The sequence below is a fragment of the Neodiprion lecontei genome, chromosome 2 (assembly GCF_021901455.1).
Source record: "Neodiprion lecontei isolate iyNeoLeco1 chromosome 2, iyNeoLeco1.1, whole genome shotgun sequence".
NCBI lineage: Eukaryota > Metazoa > Arthropoda > Insecta > Hymenoptera > Diprionidae > Neodiprion > Neodiprion lecontei.
The window spans coordinates 40,377,356-40,399,693 of NC_060261.1; the positions used below are offsets into that span (position 1 = coordinate 40,377,356).

At 45.3% G+C, this 22,338-nt stretch overlaps 1 protein-coding gene across 7 annotated transcripts in view; it reads left to right on the forward strand.

Annotated features, from left to right (window-relative positions):
• The window catches only part of LOC107225550, a 102,387-nt gene that overhangs the window by 56,628 nt on the left and 23,421 nt on the right, over positions 1-22,338 (forward strand). For all 7 annotated transcript variants that reach the window (XM_046731619.1, XM_046731625.1, XM_046731620.1 and 4 more), the window contains one exon: positions 12,487-12,611. In XM_046731619.1, coding sequence (XP_046587575.1) covers positions 12,487-12,611 — 125 coding nt within the window. The remainder of the gene's footprint in view (positions 1-12,486; positions 12,612-22,338) is intronic.

Sequence of the window (22,338 nt, forward strand, 5' to 3'; positions counted from 1 at the left end):
GTCATCGATTACAACAACGTAATCAATTTTTCAGTTATCTATAATACGAGGTCGCTGAGCCCCCGAAGATCGAAACCAATCAGTGAACACCGATGACGCGTATCCCCGAGGAAACTAAGTTCGTGTTGGTGATTAATTTCAGCCGCTAATATCCCGATCGAGCCGAGAAGATCCTCCTTCGCACCTCGTTAGATCCGAACGAGAAAAAAGTGATACAAACCCCGCAGGCGGCGAAGAGCTGGAAGGAAATGGTGAAAATGTTCCATAAATGAACACATCTCTGTGTTTTATCAAATATACCGTAAGAGGTTACAAATGGTCCTCGGGAGAAATACTTTTCGTTTCTTTTCATTTCTTTTCATGGAAAAATAAGGGCTGGCTCGAGTGATGCGGGGAGATTAATACGATTTTTGAGTCGTGAAAAGCGGCCGGGCACTTCTCGCTCCTGTTACAGGATCCCCGGGAATCCCGTAGCCTAAACAATAAGCGTAATGGAAATAGAGGGAAAAAGTACGGAGTAAAGAAAAACGTTGCGAATTCCTTTCTTTACCTTGCTTTATTATTTTCTATCTCATTATCCAGCTCCTGTCTTATAGTGTATAATTATTTATCTTCTCGATGTAAACAAAATTTCGCATCTGGCGATTAATTGAATGAACAATATAAGGAACCTAGCCGTGAAGTTCAATCATATTTCTCATCCAAGAGAGACTGATGCGTTTTAATCTCGAGCCGTCCTCCGAAATTTACGTCCATCTCTTAATCGCGAGCGGGGAATGAAATGCAAAAGGTAACGCGTAAGCGGAAATTGAGGAAATGAAAAGTACTTTGACTTTAACGAGTGGGTGCCTGCGTTTTTAATCACCATTAGCCGAACGACTTCGTGACAATAACGGTGCTCCGACACTCGGAGTAAACAATTAGGCTTGCAGGCGAGCTTTCGCCCCGAGCAAACACGCCATTACGCAGCTTTGCTTAATTTCCCTCCCTTGACAATTTTTTCCTCTATCATTCTCCCTCCCCCTTTTTGTTTAATTCGACGAACAGTTTCTGGTTTTAATTATTCCTACCGCTCGGCGGAATCTTCCGATTCTTCTCAACTCACTCGTAGCTTTGTTGTTTTCTTGTTCGTGGTAATTTCGCAGCGTGCCGGTACGTTTACCACGTTAATTCGTCGCAGTGGGAGCTCCAGGACCTCTCTGGAATTAGGCGGTACGAACTGGAAAGCGGAAGCGGCGAAACGACGAGGATCGGGAAGGGTTTCTTCTCCCCTCCTCTCGAATCGTAGCCAGAGGCCGCACCATCTTCCCGGCTTCCTATCTTAGCTTATACGGGGTAGTTGTTACGTGATTACGGGCACCGCTTGAAATATCCGTTACCATAAATACACCCTCGGTCCTCCTCCTCCTCCTTCTCGAATATCGAGATAGTACAGCTAGCTGTACGCTCCAACGCCCAGAGCAGCTATCTTTACCTCATAGTCCGCTGAATCCTCAGGCAAACTAGCCCAGCGATCCAAGGATCAATGCTCATTCTTGGCAAAGTTCGAAGTTCAAAGTTGGGTATAAACCGGCGGAAAATATGTGCATAAGTATTTTTTCAGCTTATCCGAATCCGTTTCAATTTTCAAGTTTAACAAATTCATACTTTTAATAGTGTCATCGTCGCCCTGGCTTGATTTATCCATAAAATAAAGGGTTCAATGTTCAAGTACGTTTCGTCGCATCCTTTTTCTCTACTTCCACCCGCCTTCTGTGTATACACTCGTAACTCTACCCTTGGCTGAAATCCTTTTCCCATTCGTTTACCCCGCATCTTCGGTGTCGTCGCGGGGTGCTAACAAAGGAAGACAAGAATTGCGACGTTAATCACCCTTATCTCCTGAGAAGCTTAGGGGGCGGCCTGCCGGCAGTGACGAAGGAAAAATCAAGCCGAGAGGCGAGATGATGACCAAAAAGAGGCCTAAGCCTTATAGCCGCACGGTGACGAGCGAGCGGTGGAATTTTGCCGTTCCTGCTTTTTCCGAACTGCAGGCCCCGCCGAAATTGAGATTGATGGTAAATTGGCCGTAATTGTAAGGGTAAAAATAAATAAAGGATTGATGAGGTTGCATCGCGATGATGGAGAGAATATTATCACTCAATAGAATTAATTAATAATAGGCGGTGATCGGCGTGGGTGGAGAAATTTCTCTTCTACCTCGTGGACGTAATTATTCAATTAAATGAATTGTAATTGGCAGGAGGATTTCTGATTCGTTAATACCGCTAGTCGTTACCGAATTTAGAGACAATGACTGACAAGTCGTATCGATTTGGATGCGAATCACGCGAATGGATCAACCGCCGAAGTCACGACAGCAATAAAAGGGAGGAAGAAATTCCTGCCGTTATTACAGCTGCAATATTGAATTTCTTAGCGCCTCGAGCTATACTCTTTGTTATTTGATCAGAAATCGCTGACCCTTGCGGAGGCTGCCGAATACATATCTCGGTATCTATATTCGGGCTGTGACGTCGGCTTCGGAAAAAAATTACCGTGATTCGATAAGAATGGAGGACAGCGTAGAAGAAATAACAGGGGAAAAAACAATTTACCATCCAAGTAAACTATCCGAGTATTACGAATAAATCAATTTACCCTGACGGCGATAAAAAAAAAAAAAAAAAAACGCCTCCGACAAAAACAGATAAAAAAAGATGTGTAACCATTCGAAAAAATTTTTGTACCCCTTTGCCACAGTTAACTTCGACATTGCGCGTAATTTATTTAGAATCAATTTCCGCTCTCCGTATAATCTCGAGTGATTAACGTATTCAATCAGCAGGTAATGCTGCAGTTTATCACCGACCGCAGCACACGTATACGTATATACGACTATTAAAATCGAATGAATTTAATGCATAAAGTAACGTAGAACCGGGCGTGGCATAACCGGTGTAATATTTGATAAGTAAATCGTAAATTTATAGAGTATAAACATAAATTATCAGAAAATGTACGGGACAGTTTTATCGAGCACATGTCCATTCGGTGTACCTAATTGTGAAGCGAAATCGTTCTCATGATTTTCGGCAATTAATATCCCGATGCCAATGCCAAAAGGGCGGACAATTTTTTCTTCATTGCCAATGGTTCCGAAACTGAAAAAAAAAAAATTACGCCCTTTTGGCATTAGCACCACGATCTTATCTTCCGCGGGTTATGGAAAAGGATTTTGGCAGGCTACAGGACAGAATGAAAAAAAATCAGCGTTTTACGGTCGGTTTTGGGTCTGCTAAATTCTTCCCTTAATCGTTTCGCTTATCCCAGGGCATTCGGGAGATAAGCGTGTTGAATTTTCATAACGTCCCTTAACTGCCCGGCGATCGCCGCAGCAGCACACGCCGCTTTTTGACCCGGGTCAAATATAAGCTTGCACCCTCTACCGAACCAACGAACCAGCCAGCCACCCTGCCTTCGAATCCTCGCCACTTTTTCCCAGGCCGAGCTTTCGCGGGTGAAAATATTAAACGATCCCCATTAGACGCAGGCGTAGGACCCACGGCCTCTGTTTTTTTTCCGGTTTATTTTTATTTTTTCATTTCTCTTTTATTTATTTATTTTTTTTTTGCCACCCGTGCGAAATTGCCGCGGCTATTGGCCAAGATCGATCCCGATCGCCCTCCAGGCCCTCCGAGCTAACGACCTTGCAACAGGACACGTGTTTCGCACAATTAGACAATAATAACCGGTACCGCTAAGCTCCCTTTGCACTCCAATAATGCGTTGTGAATCGACTGGAAACATTAAATTGTTCGTGCACTACTATTTTCGAGATCAAGGAGAATTGGGGGGGGGGGGGGGGGAGAAAGCGAAGGAAAAATTGACGTGTTTCTTCCACGTGGCAGTGCCACTACCACTTCCGTACTTGAGGGCTCTCACAAGCTTCGAAAAAGTTCAAATACTTTAGATTGAGCTATTTTCGAGAATCGTTTTTTTTTTTTTTCCTACTAGAACGTAGGCTTGAATTCTGAAACGTGACAGTGGAGTAGACGCTGCACGAGTCGTAATTTCACTTTTATACAATTCAGCATTTCCGTATTGCCACTGATCGTGAGACATCCTCAAACAAATACAAACTTGTATGTACAAGTTTTTCTCCCAAGTTTCTAAAACCTAACATTGGAGAGGGATAAAATGTTTCCATGGTGAATTGGGTGGAGTGTGGAAGGTAATAAAAGGGGGAAAACTGAACGGCGTAAATTCCCACACGAGGGGAGAGTAGAGAGAAGGAGGAAATATGCTACTGGGGGGAGATAAATAAAATATGTCTCTTGAATTAGTTGCACTCCGTGGCAAATGCAGGCCAGGGGTATAAATCCCGTTGTTACCAACTTGCCGGTGTCAGAGCTGTGCGTTGAAATTCTGCGTTTTTATTATAATATACGGCGTGGTCGAGTTGCCGGAGCATCGTGCATTGCATGCAGAATAATGCCTGAACGTGGAAATAAATTAGATGAAAATGAGGAGTTTCCGGAGTGCAGGGATCGAAGGAATTCCTTTCCGCGAAGCAACGTTTTACCAAAAATCATCATCCTCGCAAGTTTTTTTTTTTTTTTTTTTTTTAATCTCTGGCTGACTTTTACGCTCTCTACAGCTGCAGTTTTCATCCGACTGCCGTATAAAAATAGCGGAATAAGAGGGCCGATCCCGTTTCATTCAATTCCGAGGTCATTATCGTTCAGGCTGGCCATTGCGATACAGAAAAAGGTGATCGCCGTCTCCCGATTTTTGCCAAAATAGCTCCACCCTCTCGTTTCATCATTTTCAACCCCTCGTGTTTCTGCAAGCTCATACAAGGGCGATTCGAAGAAAGTAAACGAGAGCGAACATGACGAGTGCAGAAACCGGAAGTACAGAATTCGTCCGACCGGACTCAGCCCCGAATATGCGAATCGCAACGCACAGCGCGTGATATCACGGCTCTAATGCAAGTTTCAACCCCATCGTCAGCGTCGTTCACGGTCTGGTGGGTCGTGCAGAGCTCCTCGAGATTGTACACAAGTGCTCGTCGCTATGCATTTCAATCGGCTACTTAACCACAGCCCGAGGATAGCCGGCTTTCGTACCCGGTGCCGGTGTAATTCCGCGGCATTATTTCCGCTTTCCCAGATACAATGGCTGTTTTCAAACTCGCCTCGTCCTTACCGCAACTCGCGTATTTACGCCGCGTATCCCTTCGATCCAGATCCGTCGTGTGGACATTCGGGCAAGGAGAAATCGGGTTTGAACGTTGACACAAGTATACCTGAGATGAACGAAATTGATTGATAACAAAAGTAGTACGAAAAAAAAAAAAAAAATCCGCTTACGAGGCGATTTCGATCGCCTTCGGATATCCCAACAATAAAAGCCAACAAAGAGCAGCTTCAACTGTGAAAAAATTAGAAACGACAAAATGTCAGGATTTCTGAGAATACGTTTTAACGCGTGGATGGATGAGACAGAATTTTAAGGACCCAGGGATAGGAGAGGAGGCGAAATCGTGTCATCCTCCTTGCGAGACGAGAGACAGTCAAAGCACGAGTGTGCAAGTGCCAAGGAGCTTAGTCAGCAAAGCAGAGACAACTGTAAACTGTGCAGAGGTGGTACAACGTCGTCTTGTGTAGCCGGGTTCTGCACCCCTCGTCTTTCCCGCCCCTCGGCCGATCCCTGCATTATTCATTGCAGCCGGGAATTATGAGCTACGAGGCGTTCTACGTTTAACTCATTGTTGGTGCAAACTGCAGTGAGAGCATTCCTTAGCTCGTTTCAAGCGATGATGTTATTTCGCTTAAAGACCGGGAAAAAGGTCCAGCCTTCAAGAACGCCTTGTCTCTTCAATAATCCTCAACGTCTATGAATTTTCTGTTTGTCGTTGAGCAGGTAATCCCTTTCCTGTAATATCAAGCCATTCAAAGTCAAATAATCATGCAAGGGTGTAGTGGGCGAAGAAAGATCAAAAAGATCGTTGATCCAGCGATTTGCAATCCTCTAAAAATAAGTCAACAAAAGTATTTATCGAGAGAACAGAGGCTTGGGAAATTCGACGAAAATCTAGCCGTCGGACAGGTTCGTTTCAGCGTGTGCCGCATGACAATGTTTCTCACAGCGAACCAATTTCCGGGGGAACCGCATACCTACCCCCGGTGACCAACGATATTATTTACTAATTCAATGTTGGTGGCAAAATTGAATTATGCGCACGAAACATGAGCCCGCCTAGCTAGCGCCTCGGGGTTAAATTAATAGTTTTCACGAGGAAGGAACATCGCGCGCCGTTGCTGCTGCTCGACGCAGTATGGATATTGGACACCGACTGCCAGCCACCCTCGACGCCCTGGCAACCCGACCGGCAATACATCAGACCTGTCCAGTGGTAATATACCGCTTGGTCAGCCTGTTTAGTAGTAATAAACCGTGCAGTCAGCCGGCCCGAGTTCGCCGTTCGCATTCGACATACTCTGCAATTCTTTGCGGTCTCTGCAGTCAAGGACGCATCGGCGTACGGTACAGGAAAGAAGTAAAAAAAAAGAAAAGAATGTATATAGTAAAACGACGGAACATGGCCTGAAATAGTAGAATCGAATTCTATGTAGTAGCATTTTTCGACGTGGAATAGAAGATCCAAAGTGTTGTAGAATAATTCGTTAGAAAAATCGCGTCATTTGAAAATTTTTTTTTTTTTAAGTATTTAACTGAAAAAATGTAATAATTTATGCGCTTTTGGTGGATCAGGGCTAATTGTTTCACTTGTTTACGAATTCTTTGCAAACTGCGTGAAATAAATATCTGACGACTTTCGTACGTTTTTTTAAACACAGTAGTTTAGCAATCAATATTTTTATACACCCAAAATATTTTCTAGTAAATACAGGAACTGTGTTAAGAAAATTCGTCGCATACGATTCGAAGAGAATTCGGATGCTAAACAAATGAGCTAGAATTCATGAAAATTTAGAGTTTCTGTTGCCAGAAGAGAACTACAACAGCTACAATAATTCTCATTCATTTTTAATTACATTCAATCGGATTCTCTGCTGCCACATGCTTCGCATCGTTATTCCAATTTTTCTTTTTTTACATACTCTCGACACGTTTTTTTGATCACAACGTCCAGCCATTGCGGCTTTACAAGAGTTTGTTAACCGTGATGACCAGGGAAAAATTTGTCGATTCGACATCGGCGACCGCTGTGGCGGTTCTCTCTCCGTCTCTCCTTCTCTCCTTTCCGCAGCGTTATCTGTACTCTTTATCTCTCCGTTCGGGGCTTGTTTTCTCTGAACTTTTTCACCGTCGAACAAAAGCCTTTCGCCTGGCTGCGATTTGTTTCCTTTCGATTAGTATCGAATCGAACCGAAAGCGATATTTATCGCAAGGCTCTCCGCAAGCCGGGGGCTCTTTTTCCCGGGGATAAATTCCCCCGAGCTGCCGCCCGGCCGTCCTCTCTATACGCGATTTGTTTCCTTGTCCCGCTTTTCCGATCGCTTTAACGCCCCCATCCTCCTTAAACCCCGAATCTCCTAATCTCACAAATAATTGTAGATAAAACAGGTAGAAAGGTCCAACGATCCGCGTAATAAAGATTTTTCAGCACACCTACAACGTATAGAAACAAAAAGTGCTAAACGAAAGATTCAAAGGGTCTGCCCAACGATTATCTACACAGTTAAAATAATTGAACAAAAAAAATAAAAAATTCACGTGGTAACGGAACAAATTTTAAGACATTGTATTTTTCTGTAAACACCTGATTATATTTTTAAAACATTTGCGTTAAATTACATTATTCTAACATTTTTTTCACTGAAAAATTCAAGAGCATGAATTTCTTGAGAAGAACTTGATGAATCACAAGATCGTCATTTGTCAATTGAAACGGTTCTTCATACTGGATTTTTTTTTCAACAATTAACAGGTCCAAGACTAAAATCTCTCAGATAATTTACAGCTAATTTAATTATAAACAAACCGAGCTATTTCTATTACAGTCGAACTGTATTCAACTTATGCAGATGAAATTTTCAGTTCTTTGAAAATTTGTTGATGCAGTTTCGACCGTTCCATCGTCTGACCTTTCCATTTTTCTCCCCACACGAACAACACGATTCCCTGTGATTGTGACAAATGTCTAGAGATTTATAGATTAAAAAAACAAACGACTTTCTCTTATACTCGTAATGAACTTGATCTCCCTCAGTTATCCGTTTAAACTTTTGTCCCGTCACGTATTTTGAGCCTGACTACAATTCCCGCCAACTTCGGAAGCGTCGCATGCCTCTGCAGGGGGATGAAATAGCCGGGGGTGGGGGAAAAGGCCTGTAAAAGTTTCCCGAACACCGAACAACGACGATAGTTCACCCATAGACGGACTCCGCTCGTTCGTGCGTGTTCAGCCTCCAGCCTCTCGGCTGTAATACGTAACCCCGGCATAACTGGTCCATGCATTATGCCGGATGGCCGTGCTGGTGCAGCATCCGCGATTCTGGCGCACCTATGTATGCGCGTATGTACGTGCAGGTACAAAGCCATGTGTTAGCGGGAATAACGTCCGTGTCAACGACTCCGTGCCGTCGGTGCACGAGGGTCGAGTCCGCGGTATGTTTCTGGCTGCAATCCAACACCGGTAACTGTCCTATTAATGAAGTTTTATTATTATTTACTGCCGACGCCCCGTAATTAACGAGCCAAACTCCCACGGACTGGTCACAGTTATTCTCCCCGCGATATCCGACGACGCCGGAAACTAAGTCGGGCTACTCAATGGACTCGCCGCGGTGCTCTGTTACCAAAGTTTTTGTAACAGGGAAATACGCGGCTCATTAAGGGGGGGGGGGGGGGTACCTATTTTTACGATTTTTTTTAAAAGGAAGCTGAAAATATTTGGAGGAATTTGAGTTTGAGGGATTTATTATTTACAGTTTGAAGGTCATTTTTTCATTTTTTTTATTCAAGTTGTTGTAATTGGTGTAAATAAAGTGTAAGCGTTGTCATTTACTAAAAAAAAAATTCCTAAAAATAGGTATGATTTTAGAATTTCACCTCGTCGCTCACATTAAATTGTAGGTGCTGTATTAAGGTTAAAAAATAGAGAAAATTGATCAAGAGATTCGTTTAGTAAGCTTCTGTTTCTTTTTTCGGGTTTCGTTTATCGCCACGTTTCCTGCGCAAGTACAGATCAAGAGTTTTTTTCTTTCGTATACGGTGTCGGGAAATTTAGATAAAAAGTTGCGATCTTATCGGTCGTTGGGAGTTTCTTTTTACGACGATTTAACCGAGCGAGTTGTGTGCAGCTGAAAGAAACTTTCAACTAATTTACGAGATGGGGGCTTAAACGTATAATTGAAAAGAATTTCACCTGATTTGAGACTGCAGGAGTTCTTCATTACTGCGCAAAGTCTGCCCTGCAGTATAATGTAAAATTACTAACCCGCTCTCATTGAAATACCAAGCATCGATTTGCCCCCAGCTCCCGAGCCTCGTATTGTGTACTTAACCAAAAAAAAAAAAAAAAGAGAGATGCCTATGTTTACGACGCTGTCTTAATCTCGCAATCAACCGCGATTATCGCGCCCGATCGATACAAAAGTATACAAGCAACCACTTCGTCGGCTTTGCAATCTACTGGAAGGAAGTATTATACTTTGATGACATTCTTTTTTATTGGCAAACAATCTACCGCGTAATGGTCGAGAAGAATCCTCTGGATATACTTCTTTATCCCTCTTCGTGCAACAAACTTTCGGCATAATATCATAATATCCACGGGCGTTGTTTCGCTGGTACGTATAAGCATGAAGCACCCGACGATGAATTGATCGATTCTCGAACGTCATACGTATAGATCGGACGGTTATTTTCAGAATAAACTCCCGTATGTTGATTCAGCATAGTACAGGCTTCGGGGCTCATAGTTTTTTCAATCAGAGATAATTGAAAATAAACCTTGTGTTGATTTTCGTTGAAATATTCATCCAAAACTTCAGGCTTCCTTTTCTCACAATAAAATTCCTGAGAAATTTTACAAATAACGGAAGACGACTTATCACCGAAGGAGTAAATTTTTGGCCATTTTTCCCTTGTCAGCGTTGCCAGATCTCGAACGGAATCCCGGCTCTCTGCAATATCGCGTACACCTCCAAAACGCGAGTACATACTTATCTGCCACTTGAACGGAGATATGGAGCTGAGTTATGGGGGTGGGGCAGGATGTACGCATATTCCCATTTAACGTGGATGCACATAGGTATTGCATATCCGAAGCAGGTCTGGAACTTGGCGTTCCTGTTTAATGCGGCGTGTCTAGTCTCTGCGTTATAAGCGCGAGTGCCAGAAGCCGTCGATCAATCTTTTCCCGTTGCTGCTTATAGGGGAGTTTTGATTTCCGCGGCTCTCGTAAGTCGAGTCATGAGCCATTCGACGCAATTTCATTCCGGAATCACTGCCAGGATCGGGATTAAAATGTTCGAATACCGAGCACAGTTATACTCCCTGATCATTGCCTTCCCCTTGGTTCGAATTTTTTTAATTAGATCAAGATCGCGAGCGAAATTAGATGATCGGTTCCGTCAAACTTCTCCGAAGTTTAATTGCCGCGTGATTGTACTTGCGGGGTGAACTTTCCAATCGCGGTTGTGGAACACGTGGGTTCGTGTCACTGTTTTGCAACTAACTAGCTGTTGGACCAACCGTCAATTAGCAGGGCTGAGTTGACGTCAATTAGTCACCTTTTACCACGCTGCAACGAAGTAATTAAAAAATTAAATTGATTAAACTCCTCGGAAACTGAATACCGGGTTTAAATTCTCGGGTGTATCTCACATGTCAGGTTGAATTAAATCGTTGCAGCTTACGCTTGGAGCTTCCACCTTGAAATGAGTTATGAATATGAACGAAAAATGGCGAACACCTTATCCCTGTAAGCTCGCGACTGCGTCACGAGTGAAAAATGAGCCTCACACGAAATTGCATTATTTCTCTGAGAAGATGCGAGATATGCTCGAGTCGCGACGGGCGAAGGTCGCGTGATCGAAAGGCGCATAAGCGTGAGTTACTCGCATGGCAGCAAGCCATCCTGACACCCCGTCGTCCAAAAAGGACAGGAACAGCAGCCGAGAGAACCGAGTTAGGAAAATAAACATTTTCCGACGATTTACCACCGCGAGTTTAGAATCCGTCAAATTCACTTCCACACGACGTGACGCTTCGCGGAACCTCGTACACTTCGGAGTTTCCCTGTATAAACTCACTCGTATCGCACGGCAACAATTGTTTCTATTTTAACACTCCGGAAAGTTCACCCTCGCTTTTCCAGCAACGATGTTAACGCGACGTTAAACTCGGCATGATGCTTCAGTTGTGCCCTCACGCATAGTTGCTTCAAAGATTTCAATTGGAAGGCAGCTCTTTCATTACACCGTAAAACATGTCACTGTTGAAATATTGTAAAACGATCTTCTTGTCGACTTGGTAATTCAACATCGGATAGCGGTGGATTGACACCGTGTTACAATGATCCACAGGAGTTCCTAAAGATTCTGAGGAAATTTACCGCACTGGTAGCGTCGTTGAGTATTTTAATGATAATGATCAAACCTTGACCGTAACCATAATGCAAGAGCAATTTATCTATGATCAGCGATACCTTGAATGATGGAATTTTGTTTAAATTACGAACAATTTCTTGGTCCAACGGGTGAAAAATGTGGATGAACCTGCGTTCCACTCTGCTAAAGTTCTTCAGTTCCGCTACCATGTCTGAGCTCAATTTTCCGTACCGATAATTATCCGTCGTAGACACGTCATGTTACACTGATCACGAGGAAGAGCACGAGGCTCACCCTCGTCCGTCCCTTCGTCGATTCACTCGGTCGAAAATCCCTCAGAGATCCTCTCCGCGACGCCGAGGGCAGAAATGGTTAATCAAGATTTGTGGGGCCGACGACCGAAGGCTGTACGGTCGGGTCGCGGAGTTGACGTTGCGGCATAGGGTTGAAGGCGAGAGGGCAGGGCGTACACGCGTGATAAATTCTGATTGATCTTCTCCCCGCGCATCTGAATCCGAAGAGAGAGATAAGAAAAAAAAAAAACAACGATAACGAAAAAAAGAACTCCTTCCGCTGTTAGGGGGGTGACATGTTTCCGGAAAGTGGCGGCTCGGGGATGTCTAAGTTGGATTTATCACCTTCTTACCAAGGCCACCGTCAGATAACCGAGACGCGAAGTGATGTGGGAGCTTCGAGTCTCGGAGTATGGAAACTCCATGGGGAAAACGAGGAGCTCGTTACTTTCACGGATTGAATGCTGGGAATTGGAATTGAACCCGTCGCCGACTCTGAATCTAGTAAAACTCAATTAATATCGTCGAAGCATAGAAATGTGGAAGGGCTCTTTCACTCCATCAGGATCATTCCTCGACTCCGTGCAGATTCTAACGGGTCTTTTATTTATTTTTTTCTGTTACAGGATATCAGCGCCGTTCCAGGTTGTCGCAGTGGCCCTGATCCTCGCCGGTACCATTTCCGCCCTAATTGGTCACTGCTACTCTGATTACAGGACCCTGATTGCCTGCGGCCTGTTTCTTCTCGGCGGTAAGTGATTACACGTGCTCTTTCAAAGCCGGGCTGGTACCGGCTCTTCATTATTCTCTCTATTGACGGGGAAGATTGGATAAACGGCTTTCCATTACCTCCAGATGCGTGAAAAATGAAGCACGATTAACGGTAATGCCAGCGAATTTAACCATTCGTTTTATCTTTAAACGGAACCTACGTTGCGGATTTTCTCCCCTGGGATGGAATGCGTCGCAACGACGATGACGCGGTAAATTACTGCCTGCAACTTTTTCGTCACCGGGGAATTACAGGAAGAAGAAGGAAAGAACAAGACGCGTCCGTTTTCAATCGGTGTTATGGTGTAATTATTTTTACACGAGATATCTTCTTCGACGAATCAACGACACAATTCCCTAAGGGATTCATCATCGGCGGGTCGATTAATGAAATGAGAATGATGATTAATGTCTGAATTCCCGTAATCGGTTCGTCGACTCTTCTCCACCCGAGAAAGAAGGTTACGAGCTGTTCGACGTTGACCATCACGGGCAGCTCGAGTTGAAAGATAAAAGGAACTGCTTCCGTCTGAGAAGCGAAGTAAACCGAGTCCAAAGCCAAGTGAAAAAGCAAGCGTCTGGGCAAAAAAGGAGTCGGTGGTCGTTGCGATCGGGGTGCAGGTCACGTTCGGCTAAAACTCGACCCTCCGCCACCTCCACCAGAAACGATCCGTTGTATCAGGCTCACTTTCGGTTGCGGTGGTGGCAACGATACAATACTTGATCTTTCGCACCTACGGTGCCCAACGCGAACTCTTTTGTATGCGAGGATGTGCCTTCGCGGCGTTAACCGTCGGTGTGTATTTCACCGCGTTCCTCGTAGCCGCGGCGGGTCGAGCCTCCTGCAGGAACAATACTTAATGGCCCGACACCCTGCGCCCCGTACAATAGACGAGAAGAGTTAACCCTATGAGATAGTGTCTTCGGCGTGCGGTCGCACAATGCGAATGAATTCGTTCGCAGCGCCGGAAGCACGAATACGTTGTTATAACTTATCCGGAACGAGGCGTCTTGGCGGGTGAATTTTATCTCGAGATCGGCGGACGATCTTGTCCCGAAGAATCGGATCCTCGCTGGGAAGCCTCGCGGTTTCGGAGTCGCGTCATTGCCGTTATTAAACCTGCTTCTATTCGCCTTTTCGTCGCTTCTAGCTGCTAATTGTGTTTAATTATTAATCAGGAAACTCGGAGGGTCTTGTTCTCAACTCGACGCGCAGCCGCGTCGCTCGCCTCACGATCGAATATTATCGCCTCTACGGGCAGAGAACTACCCCTTTAATTAGTAAAGCCCCGCGGATCATCGGCGCGGCCTAATTACGCCGGCTGCAGGGCGAGACGGGGCGAGATAGTCGGAGGGATGGGAATTGAAAATCTCTTGAATCGGGGTATTCTTACAGCCTGCAGCGTCCGCTTCGACCTATTCTTCATTGGCTTCGATAAAATGATTAACGAGCTCGTTTGGACACGTAATGCTCCTGCCGTTCTTTCCAACTCCAAGACTTACATTCACCCGCGGAATTAATTCATCTAATCTCATTTATTCAAGCTCCTTCAAACCGAACACTCCACTCTCTCTCTTTCCCTTTTTCTCACTCCAGATTTTTCAGTGCCACATCGACTATGGCGGATTCTGCATTATTATAACGTAGCTGGGCTTAAAGTAGATCCGTCGCTGTTACGTTTTTAAAAATATTTGCGAAACCAAATCAGTTCTAAGGTCAGGGTCAAAAACTTTTCCCTCTTTATTTCGTTTTACACCGAGTTATTGGAGAAGAAATTGGACAGAATCGATTTTCCGATTGCTCCATGAATCCGTGAATGCATCGAGTGAATATTTTTTCGCTGAGAATTCAGAGCTAAACGCGACCAACGACATTTACTTCCTGCAGGTCCCTATATCCGTGTTTCCGGGGCGAACCGAGGGGTCTAGTTGGAGTACATGTCGCCTATCTAACTCGATAAAGTTAATCCTCGGAATCCGAGAAATTCGGACGCAATTCTTACGCGAGGAGCAAGGAGGAAGGTGGAGCGGAAGGAGAACCGCCCACCCTTTGGCGGGTTGTAAGCTCGTTATAAATCAGTCCGACTGAAGCCCCGACGTCTTATCCAAGTCCGGATACAGTCCAGTTTCCCTAGCTTTGCTGCCGATAAGAGAAATAATTACGAGGAACACCCCGCGGGGCTGCGGGACCTAAAATCCGATCCTGTAGTGCAAAGGGGAATGGTTTGACCCGGTCCCTGCAGCCTAAAAATCATAACTTTCTTGTCGTAGGGGAAAACACAAATTACGGGAAAACTAAAGAAACGCAGCGAGCTGACGGTACGTGAGCGCAATTTGGAGCGTGTATCATCTTGCGCTGCGATAACTTTGCATTACAATAATATATATTAGCGAAGACCAAGGATTTCCCACCGTACATTTATATCCTCATGAAAGCCCCGGCTGAACTGCCCCCCTTGGGCTATCCATTTCAGCCCATATATTTCAATGTGCAAATGTTCCGGACCAAAGATAAACGCGAACATTTTCATTAATTCTTTTTCTCTCTTTCTCACTGCAGTGCGCTTGTTACCCCATTTTTGTTCCCTTTTTTTTCACTCTCCGTCTCTCTCTTTTTCCGCCTCTCATTATTATTTATAACCACAGTACGCCCGTTAAAGCCGAAAACATTTCTCTCCTTTAATACGATCGCGTTACATTGCCACAGACCGCAAAAACGTTAGTGCGGAGGTAATTCCTGTGGAATCGATTCTGGTCCTTCGTAACTTCAACCTTATAGAACGGTAATTGGAACGGATGACCGACGGACCGATCGAATACCTCGAAACAAACCGAGATAAGAATGCTTGTGCGGTAAATCCCTGGGAGATATCTCGTCAAGATTGGTATTCACGAATGCCGGAGGAGTGTGAAATGACGTAATCGAATTTCGGTACGGGAGAAAGCCGGGATGACGAAGGAGCCGAGGGACGTGGCAGGTAACCGAGTACATCCTTGCTAAGTCGATTAGTATTTGTTAAGCGAAGGACGAAGTTATTTCACGGGGAACACACGCGGTCCCGAGGCTTGAATATCGTTACGCACACCGCGTTCCTTCAAATCAGCGAATCAATTTTACCAAAGTTCGTAACGTCGTTAGAGGAACAACAAGCCGACTTCGTCCCGCGACGAGGAGACGACGACGCCTCGTCCATGCAACGCGAGTATGAATAAGAATACCCGATCCGACGGGAATTAGGTACGCTCGAGTCTAGCAAAATCTCTGTTTCCCCCCGGCTTCCTTGTTCTAGATTTCCACTGTACGTTTGAGAGGGAATTGGCATGCTCCGAGTAGCACAATGCAACAGACGCACAATCAGTTCACAATGCAGTCACAAGCGGAGTCGGGAGGACAACGACCGTTCGTTCATCAGAGCTTGCATTCCTCATTGCGGGGGCACGGAGCTTACCGAGTAACCGAATAACACCGGCGTTTAATCGAGCGGGAAAATCGAAATCGAAGTCGAGGGAGAGTCGATATCATTCGCTGTCCCGGGACGTACGTTTCTACAAGACCAAAGAAGGAGGCGAGCACAAAAAAAAATTACGAGAAATTCACTCGGCAAGGAATTCCCCAAGGAGGAGAAATTCGAGATCCGATCGAGAGCCGCGACGCTGAGAAATCGGACGCTAGACTCATTTTTGCGTGGGTGGGTGGCTGTAACTTTCCAGCTGACCTGTATACTATTTCGGTATTTCTGCTCGTTGGATGCCCGGTCTGTTTTCTCCGTTACACAATGAAACCACCGTCGTTATCCGCGATGCGAAGACGAATGCGGGAGCCGGAAGAGTGCTGCTGAAGTTTGGAAGGGTGGGCACTCTACTCGATTGTGAAGCTTATACGCGGAGATCCGGCTTTCAAGTCCCGTTAAAACTGCATCGCCCTTCCGACCCTTGAACCTTTGTTCGAGCGGAATCGAGCAAGTTGGTACATCGATGCGAGTAATATCGATCTCGCAAAATGAGGGGAGGAGATAAAAGCTGCACAGCATCGACGGGGTAAAACCGTGCGAACACATTCTCCGTACGGCGAGGATTTAATTAACGGGAAAATTTCGTCTCTGCAACTGCAGCAAATTGCATGTCGCGTGATAATAAGCCTGCAGTTAGCTGGCGGGACGAAAATATGGAGAAACGAGTTTCCCTCACCCTCGCCCTTTGTCCGTGCCAGGTACGTACACATAGGTACACGTCTACCCACTCGGGGCTCGGAAAGCTTCGCGCTGCGCGTTAAAGCTCGTATTAAAAATTTTAAATACCATATACGGAGTCCAACTGCTCGTTTGGTACACGGTGAATTCTATGCGGAAGAGAACAAGGAGATAATTCCTACCCTCCGCAGTCTTTTCACAAATACTTCTACACGCACGTGCCTCTCGTGCTCCTGCCATCGACAATTGGCGCTCTCGAGTCGCCCGTAAAGCTGCGCGTGTACGTATTTTTTCATACTCGATACGGATAGGTAGGTAGGTATGTGTACATGTATATGGGAATTTTTTTCATTATGCACAGTGGGTAATAAACGTCGGAGGCAATAACGAACGCGAAAACGATATGAAAAAAGTGGAGCACACACGGCGATATATCGAGACGCAAGTGCGCGAGGGCGGGGGGAGTGAGAGGGGGCGCTTATAGTCGGTTACGCCGGGGTTAAACGGGGAAAATTCTATATCTGCGGGCGGTTGGGCGAGTGAAGTAACGGCGTTTAGCCGGGCATCCCCGGCGGAGGCGTGGAATTATAAATTGTTTCAGCATAGTTACAATTGTTTCTGCGAAGGGTGCGAAGGCGAAACGGCAAGCTACGCGAACCGCGGCCCTCTCGGAGTCTCGCTGATTTCACCGGAGTGCGGTCGCACAAAATTGATGTCTGTTTGCTCGCTTCTAATACCCACCATCTCCTAATGATAGATCCACGGGTCAGATTCACCGACTGTTATGGTTTCGACTTGACGCGACGCGATGAGTCGCCCTGAAAATTATCCCCCTGACGGAAATCGTACTCTGAAGATGTTCGACAGACCAGTTACGGCGTTTCAATGAAGATCACAAATTCGTTACGATATAAAGAAAAACAAATATGTATTCTACCGTTGCTCGTCGCCTGGAATTGAGTTAGAAACGTCAGGTTTTTGAGAACTCGATTTTTGGAAGTTCGGTGAAAACTCAGACCAAAGAAGAATATGTCTCTACGAAAAAGGAAAATGAGAAGAGAGAACGATTGGACGAACATCCAACAGTTGATGCAACGTTCGGGGATGATTTCAGTCGAACGAACAGTTTCTGAGAGTTGATCGAATTAATTCCTGAGATCCGATTCAGAGATCGTTGTACCGAATCCTGCTTTGCGTACATATAACGCGATCGAAACTTGACGCTGATATGTACGATTCGATGTGTAACGAGCTGGGTTTCGACTCTGGCCGAATATAACTTCCCCGGTTTGTGTTCGGCTCGGATAATCCGAACACGTATCACTGCAGATACGTACGGATGAATAATTATTTGCAGAGTGTTGCGGATCGTTATCTAAGCCTCAAACTCGGATCAGCTTGTTTGTTGGTCTATAATCAGCCGAATATAAGCCGGGTGAAATCAAGCTCACGTATGATGGTCCATGCGGGCGGCTGGCGTTGCGGTCAGGATGCAGGGTCCACACAACAAACCCCTAATTTCGAGGAAATTGCTCCGATTCACGATACCGCCCATCAACCTCGGAGGGGTTCCTCCCCCGACGGGAGTCATGATATCTCCATTACTGCAACTAACGTATTTACCGAACGCTGATTTCAGCCTTGTCTCTGCACGCAGCTATAATCATTGCACGTGGTAGAAAATTAATCGTACGAATACACACACGCGTGTGCAGCGTAACTCGATTTCCGTCATTTGATCAAGCGATGTATCCAGCACTTAATATTTGTATGCACGTTTCAAACGAATTACACCCAATTTTTCCCGTATACAGTTTATTCCCGGCAACTCGAACTTCCTGCAAAGTGGTTTAGGGAATAGAATTACTCCGAAAGTCTGTTACTCAGTTAATCTGTACCTACTCTGTCACCTGAACACTCTTCAACTATTATATTTTCTACTTGCGTTTTTTATTCGAGTATCAATTTAGCCGCGATAATGGACGCGGACTTTCTCCACACTAGCCTGTTCTCATTGCGATATTTTCATGCGGTATTGTACGGGGAAAACGCAAGTTGGAGGTGACGTGGGTGCCTGCTCTGTTGGCCGGCGAACGCTTTGAAAACTTGGCTAATTACTACGTGATTGGTAATTGCGGAAGTGAGTGCATCGCGCGTGTGAGGAACCTTAGGTTACGTGGAGGACGTGCCAACATTTTACGATTCGATTCTTTGCCTTTGGAAAAGCTCCGGCGTTGCGTTAGGCGCGTAAAAATTTCGTCGAAAGACTTTTTCTGCGTGGGGTGATCAATGCGACGGTGGTGAAAACAAAACGAGCAGAAAAATTCGAAGGAGAGAAAAAAAATTCAGCCGGTACCGCGTCGCTGATTTACGCCCGGGTGAAGTTAAGCTTCCAGTTTAATTCTTCCATGGTATAATTTTTCTCAAGTCAGGCAGGTACGCCGAGTCGTTTCGTCGTAATGATTCTTGATCACTTTGGGTTGTTCGGTGTCATTAAGCCCGGTCGCGATCATTAGGGATCACGGTCCATTAATTTATAAAAACTTTCCGAATTGCTTCTCACGGTCGCCCGTCGCGATGACCCTCGACTCTAACGACTTCCCACCGCAAACTTCACGCGGTACTTCGCGTCAAAGTCGAAGGAAAATACATTCTTTATCGCTTAGCGCGGTGCGCCATGATTAATTCTCGGAGGACAAACGCCGCCGTCGTTCATTGTCGGTGAGAATTTCTCAAAACGACGACACCGAGTCGCAAAAACTCCTCTCTCGAAGACCTCGAGCAGAAATAATATACCGCGGGTGTAAACCGAATGGCTCGGGAATTCGATCGCATCAGGGTTTGAACCGGGCCCGGCAGGTGGCGATGAGGATCCTGGCTCGGCTGGTCCTTGTGCTGCTCCAGATCCTCGAGCGAAAGCTGCAGGAGAGACTGCCCTGCGGTTCTCCAATGCCCGATAGATAACTGCTTGAAACCGCTTGGTCAGTAGATATTGGGAATTATTACCCCGGCGGTGGTACAGTTCGCCAGAAAAGCACCACTCACGTGCCAAGGAAATGCGGTTTCGCCCCGTCTCTTATTTTCCCTTAGCGAGTTGACGGGGGTGGGGGTGGACGTTGCTGCGGGCTCCGTTTTTACGACGGAGAAGGAAAATCCAGTTTCGTACGATTACAAGGAAACGAAAAATTCCCCGGCTTAAGACGCTGCGCGATTCTGATCGCTGCTTGCGAAACACTCGTGGGTACGAAGTGGATGGAAACCGGTGTTGTAACCATAGAAACCATAGCGTCAGTCCGATCCCTCCTCGTCTCTTGGATTTTCGTCCTTTGTACATTAATCCTTGGCTCTGGCGCAATGATTTTAATTCTCGACCCACATTTTTGAATCTTTACGGATCTGGGTATATTACATTCGAGTTACATACATACATACATCGAGTCGATTTCGAAGCACACTTTTTTTTTGGACTTTGCAAGCACACTTTTTTTTCGGCACCTGAGCTACCCCTAAAATATTATAAGCAATTTTGAAAACAGTGAAAGATTGAACGCTACCGCTTCTTTATCGTTGCGCTTTCTCCTGCAGCGTGACGTCATCCACGTCGAGCGAATCGCGAATGGGTTTTAGTTAAAAGGCGGGTAATCAGAGGAACACATGATCTGTAACTTGTATATGAGAAACTCTACAAATATGAGATTGGGGGACGATCATTCGCTCGAGAAAGTAAATTTAACCGTCGAAAGCCAAATTGTAATTCTATCCAATTCTGAAATCACTGGAGGACATGGCCTCGACCATCAGGAAACGATGTTCGGAAATCGGGAATAATATTAAAAATATATGACAAGGTATGACATAAATCCACATAGATCGCTGGGAATCAATGATAACGAATTGAAGTCATTCATTCAATTCCCACAGAGCACAGATCGCCTATCGGCCGAGACAAAAGGGAATTGAAATATACACGGTAAAAAAAAAAAAAAATGTCCCAGCAGGTCCGCTAAAATTTTTCGGTCGATTTAATCATTTTTTCATGTATCACTAAGTAAAAAAGAAAGTACTAAGTACAAATTAAATTCAGATATGACAACTTCAATGTTAAAGTTACAATAATTTATGTCACATTTACTAACAGATATGTAACAAATAATACTTGTAAACATGATATGGACCTGCCGGAACATTACGTTTAGTTAAATTTTTCCAACAGTGTACGACCCATACTATATACTTGTTACGTCATCATTCGTGCCCGATACAGCATAACGTATTACTGTAAGCCGTAACTCGAGTCGTTGCGTTGGCTCGAAAAGAGCAGCGTAAAAGCCGTCACGTAGTTCTGTTAATCTTGCCGGAGTCATTACCAATTTTTTCCCTCACTTTTCACTCGTCCCTGTCACCCCTGAATGTATCCCCACCCGCCCCTCGTCCCATCCGTCTCGCACACTCCGCCCGCACGCTGAGCACTCTGGGTAATGCGCTTCTTGGTACATTAACCTCGGGCGGCACACAGGCGCACCCCCACACGTAGGGAGCCTCTGGGTAGCGGAAACCCACCCCTGATGCGGAGGAACGGCACCCCTCGAAACAATCGGGGGCGCTTTCAGGGCCGAGCAGTCCGCTTCGCTCCTGGTTCTGTATCCACGTGTTCGTATTATGTAGACCGTATGTATTACATGGCCGCGCCCTCCGCCCTGGGCGTCCGAAACGAAATCCTCCCCTCCAACGGGGGGAACGTTATGTTCCCTCGCAGGTGCCTACATGTGAATAACATGTTTGCGTTAACTGGGTTTAATTGCTCGCGGAGAAAGGATATTACAATGAGGAAAAAAAATACCTTGCCAGTTCAGCTCCTCCTCAACATTGACCGTGATTAAATACAACCATCGTTTTACTACCGGCGATCAGATTAGACGTATTCGATCCTTGGCAGGAATCGCGGCGAAGGAGCAATGTTTTCATTAGCCGTTACGATTTAACGGTACGCGTTAAATTTGAATTAAAAATGTACCGTCAACTCGCTGGACGATCAGTTGATTTCAAGTACCTTCGCATTCATTCTTCACTTTACGATCGGCGAAATTTGATAACTTTTATGAATGTCTGCGTGGAGACAGCGTCGATTAACAAGGGGGGAAAACGGAATAAAAAAATTTACATCATCGGGGTTATCGATAATCGACTATCGGATCCTTAACGACAGGCGGACGATTTAACGTTAAACATGCGATTAATCTCCCTTTTCCAGGCTTGAAGTACATCCCTGTCAATCACTGAAAAATATCAGTTCGCAAAACTTTGCACACCGAGGATGATTATGCATCGTATACTATCGACTATCGATTACAACAATGACCGTGAAAAACGGTGTCCAAATTGATTAAACGTTCCGGTATTAATCATTTTGCGACAATCGTTCGAATGCAAATTTCTGATCTCCCTGTTCGTTAATTTCATCCGTTAAGTAACAGCGAACAGCGATGTGGGAGATCATTCGTTATTTAAGACGTTGCA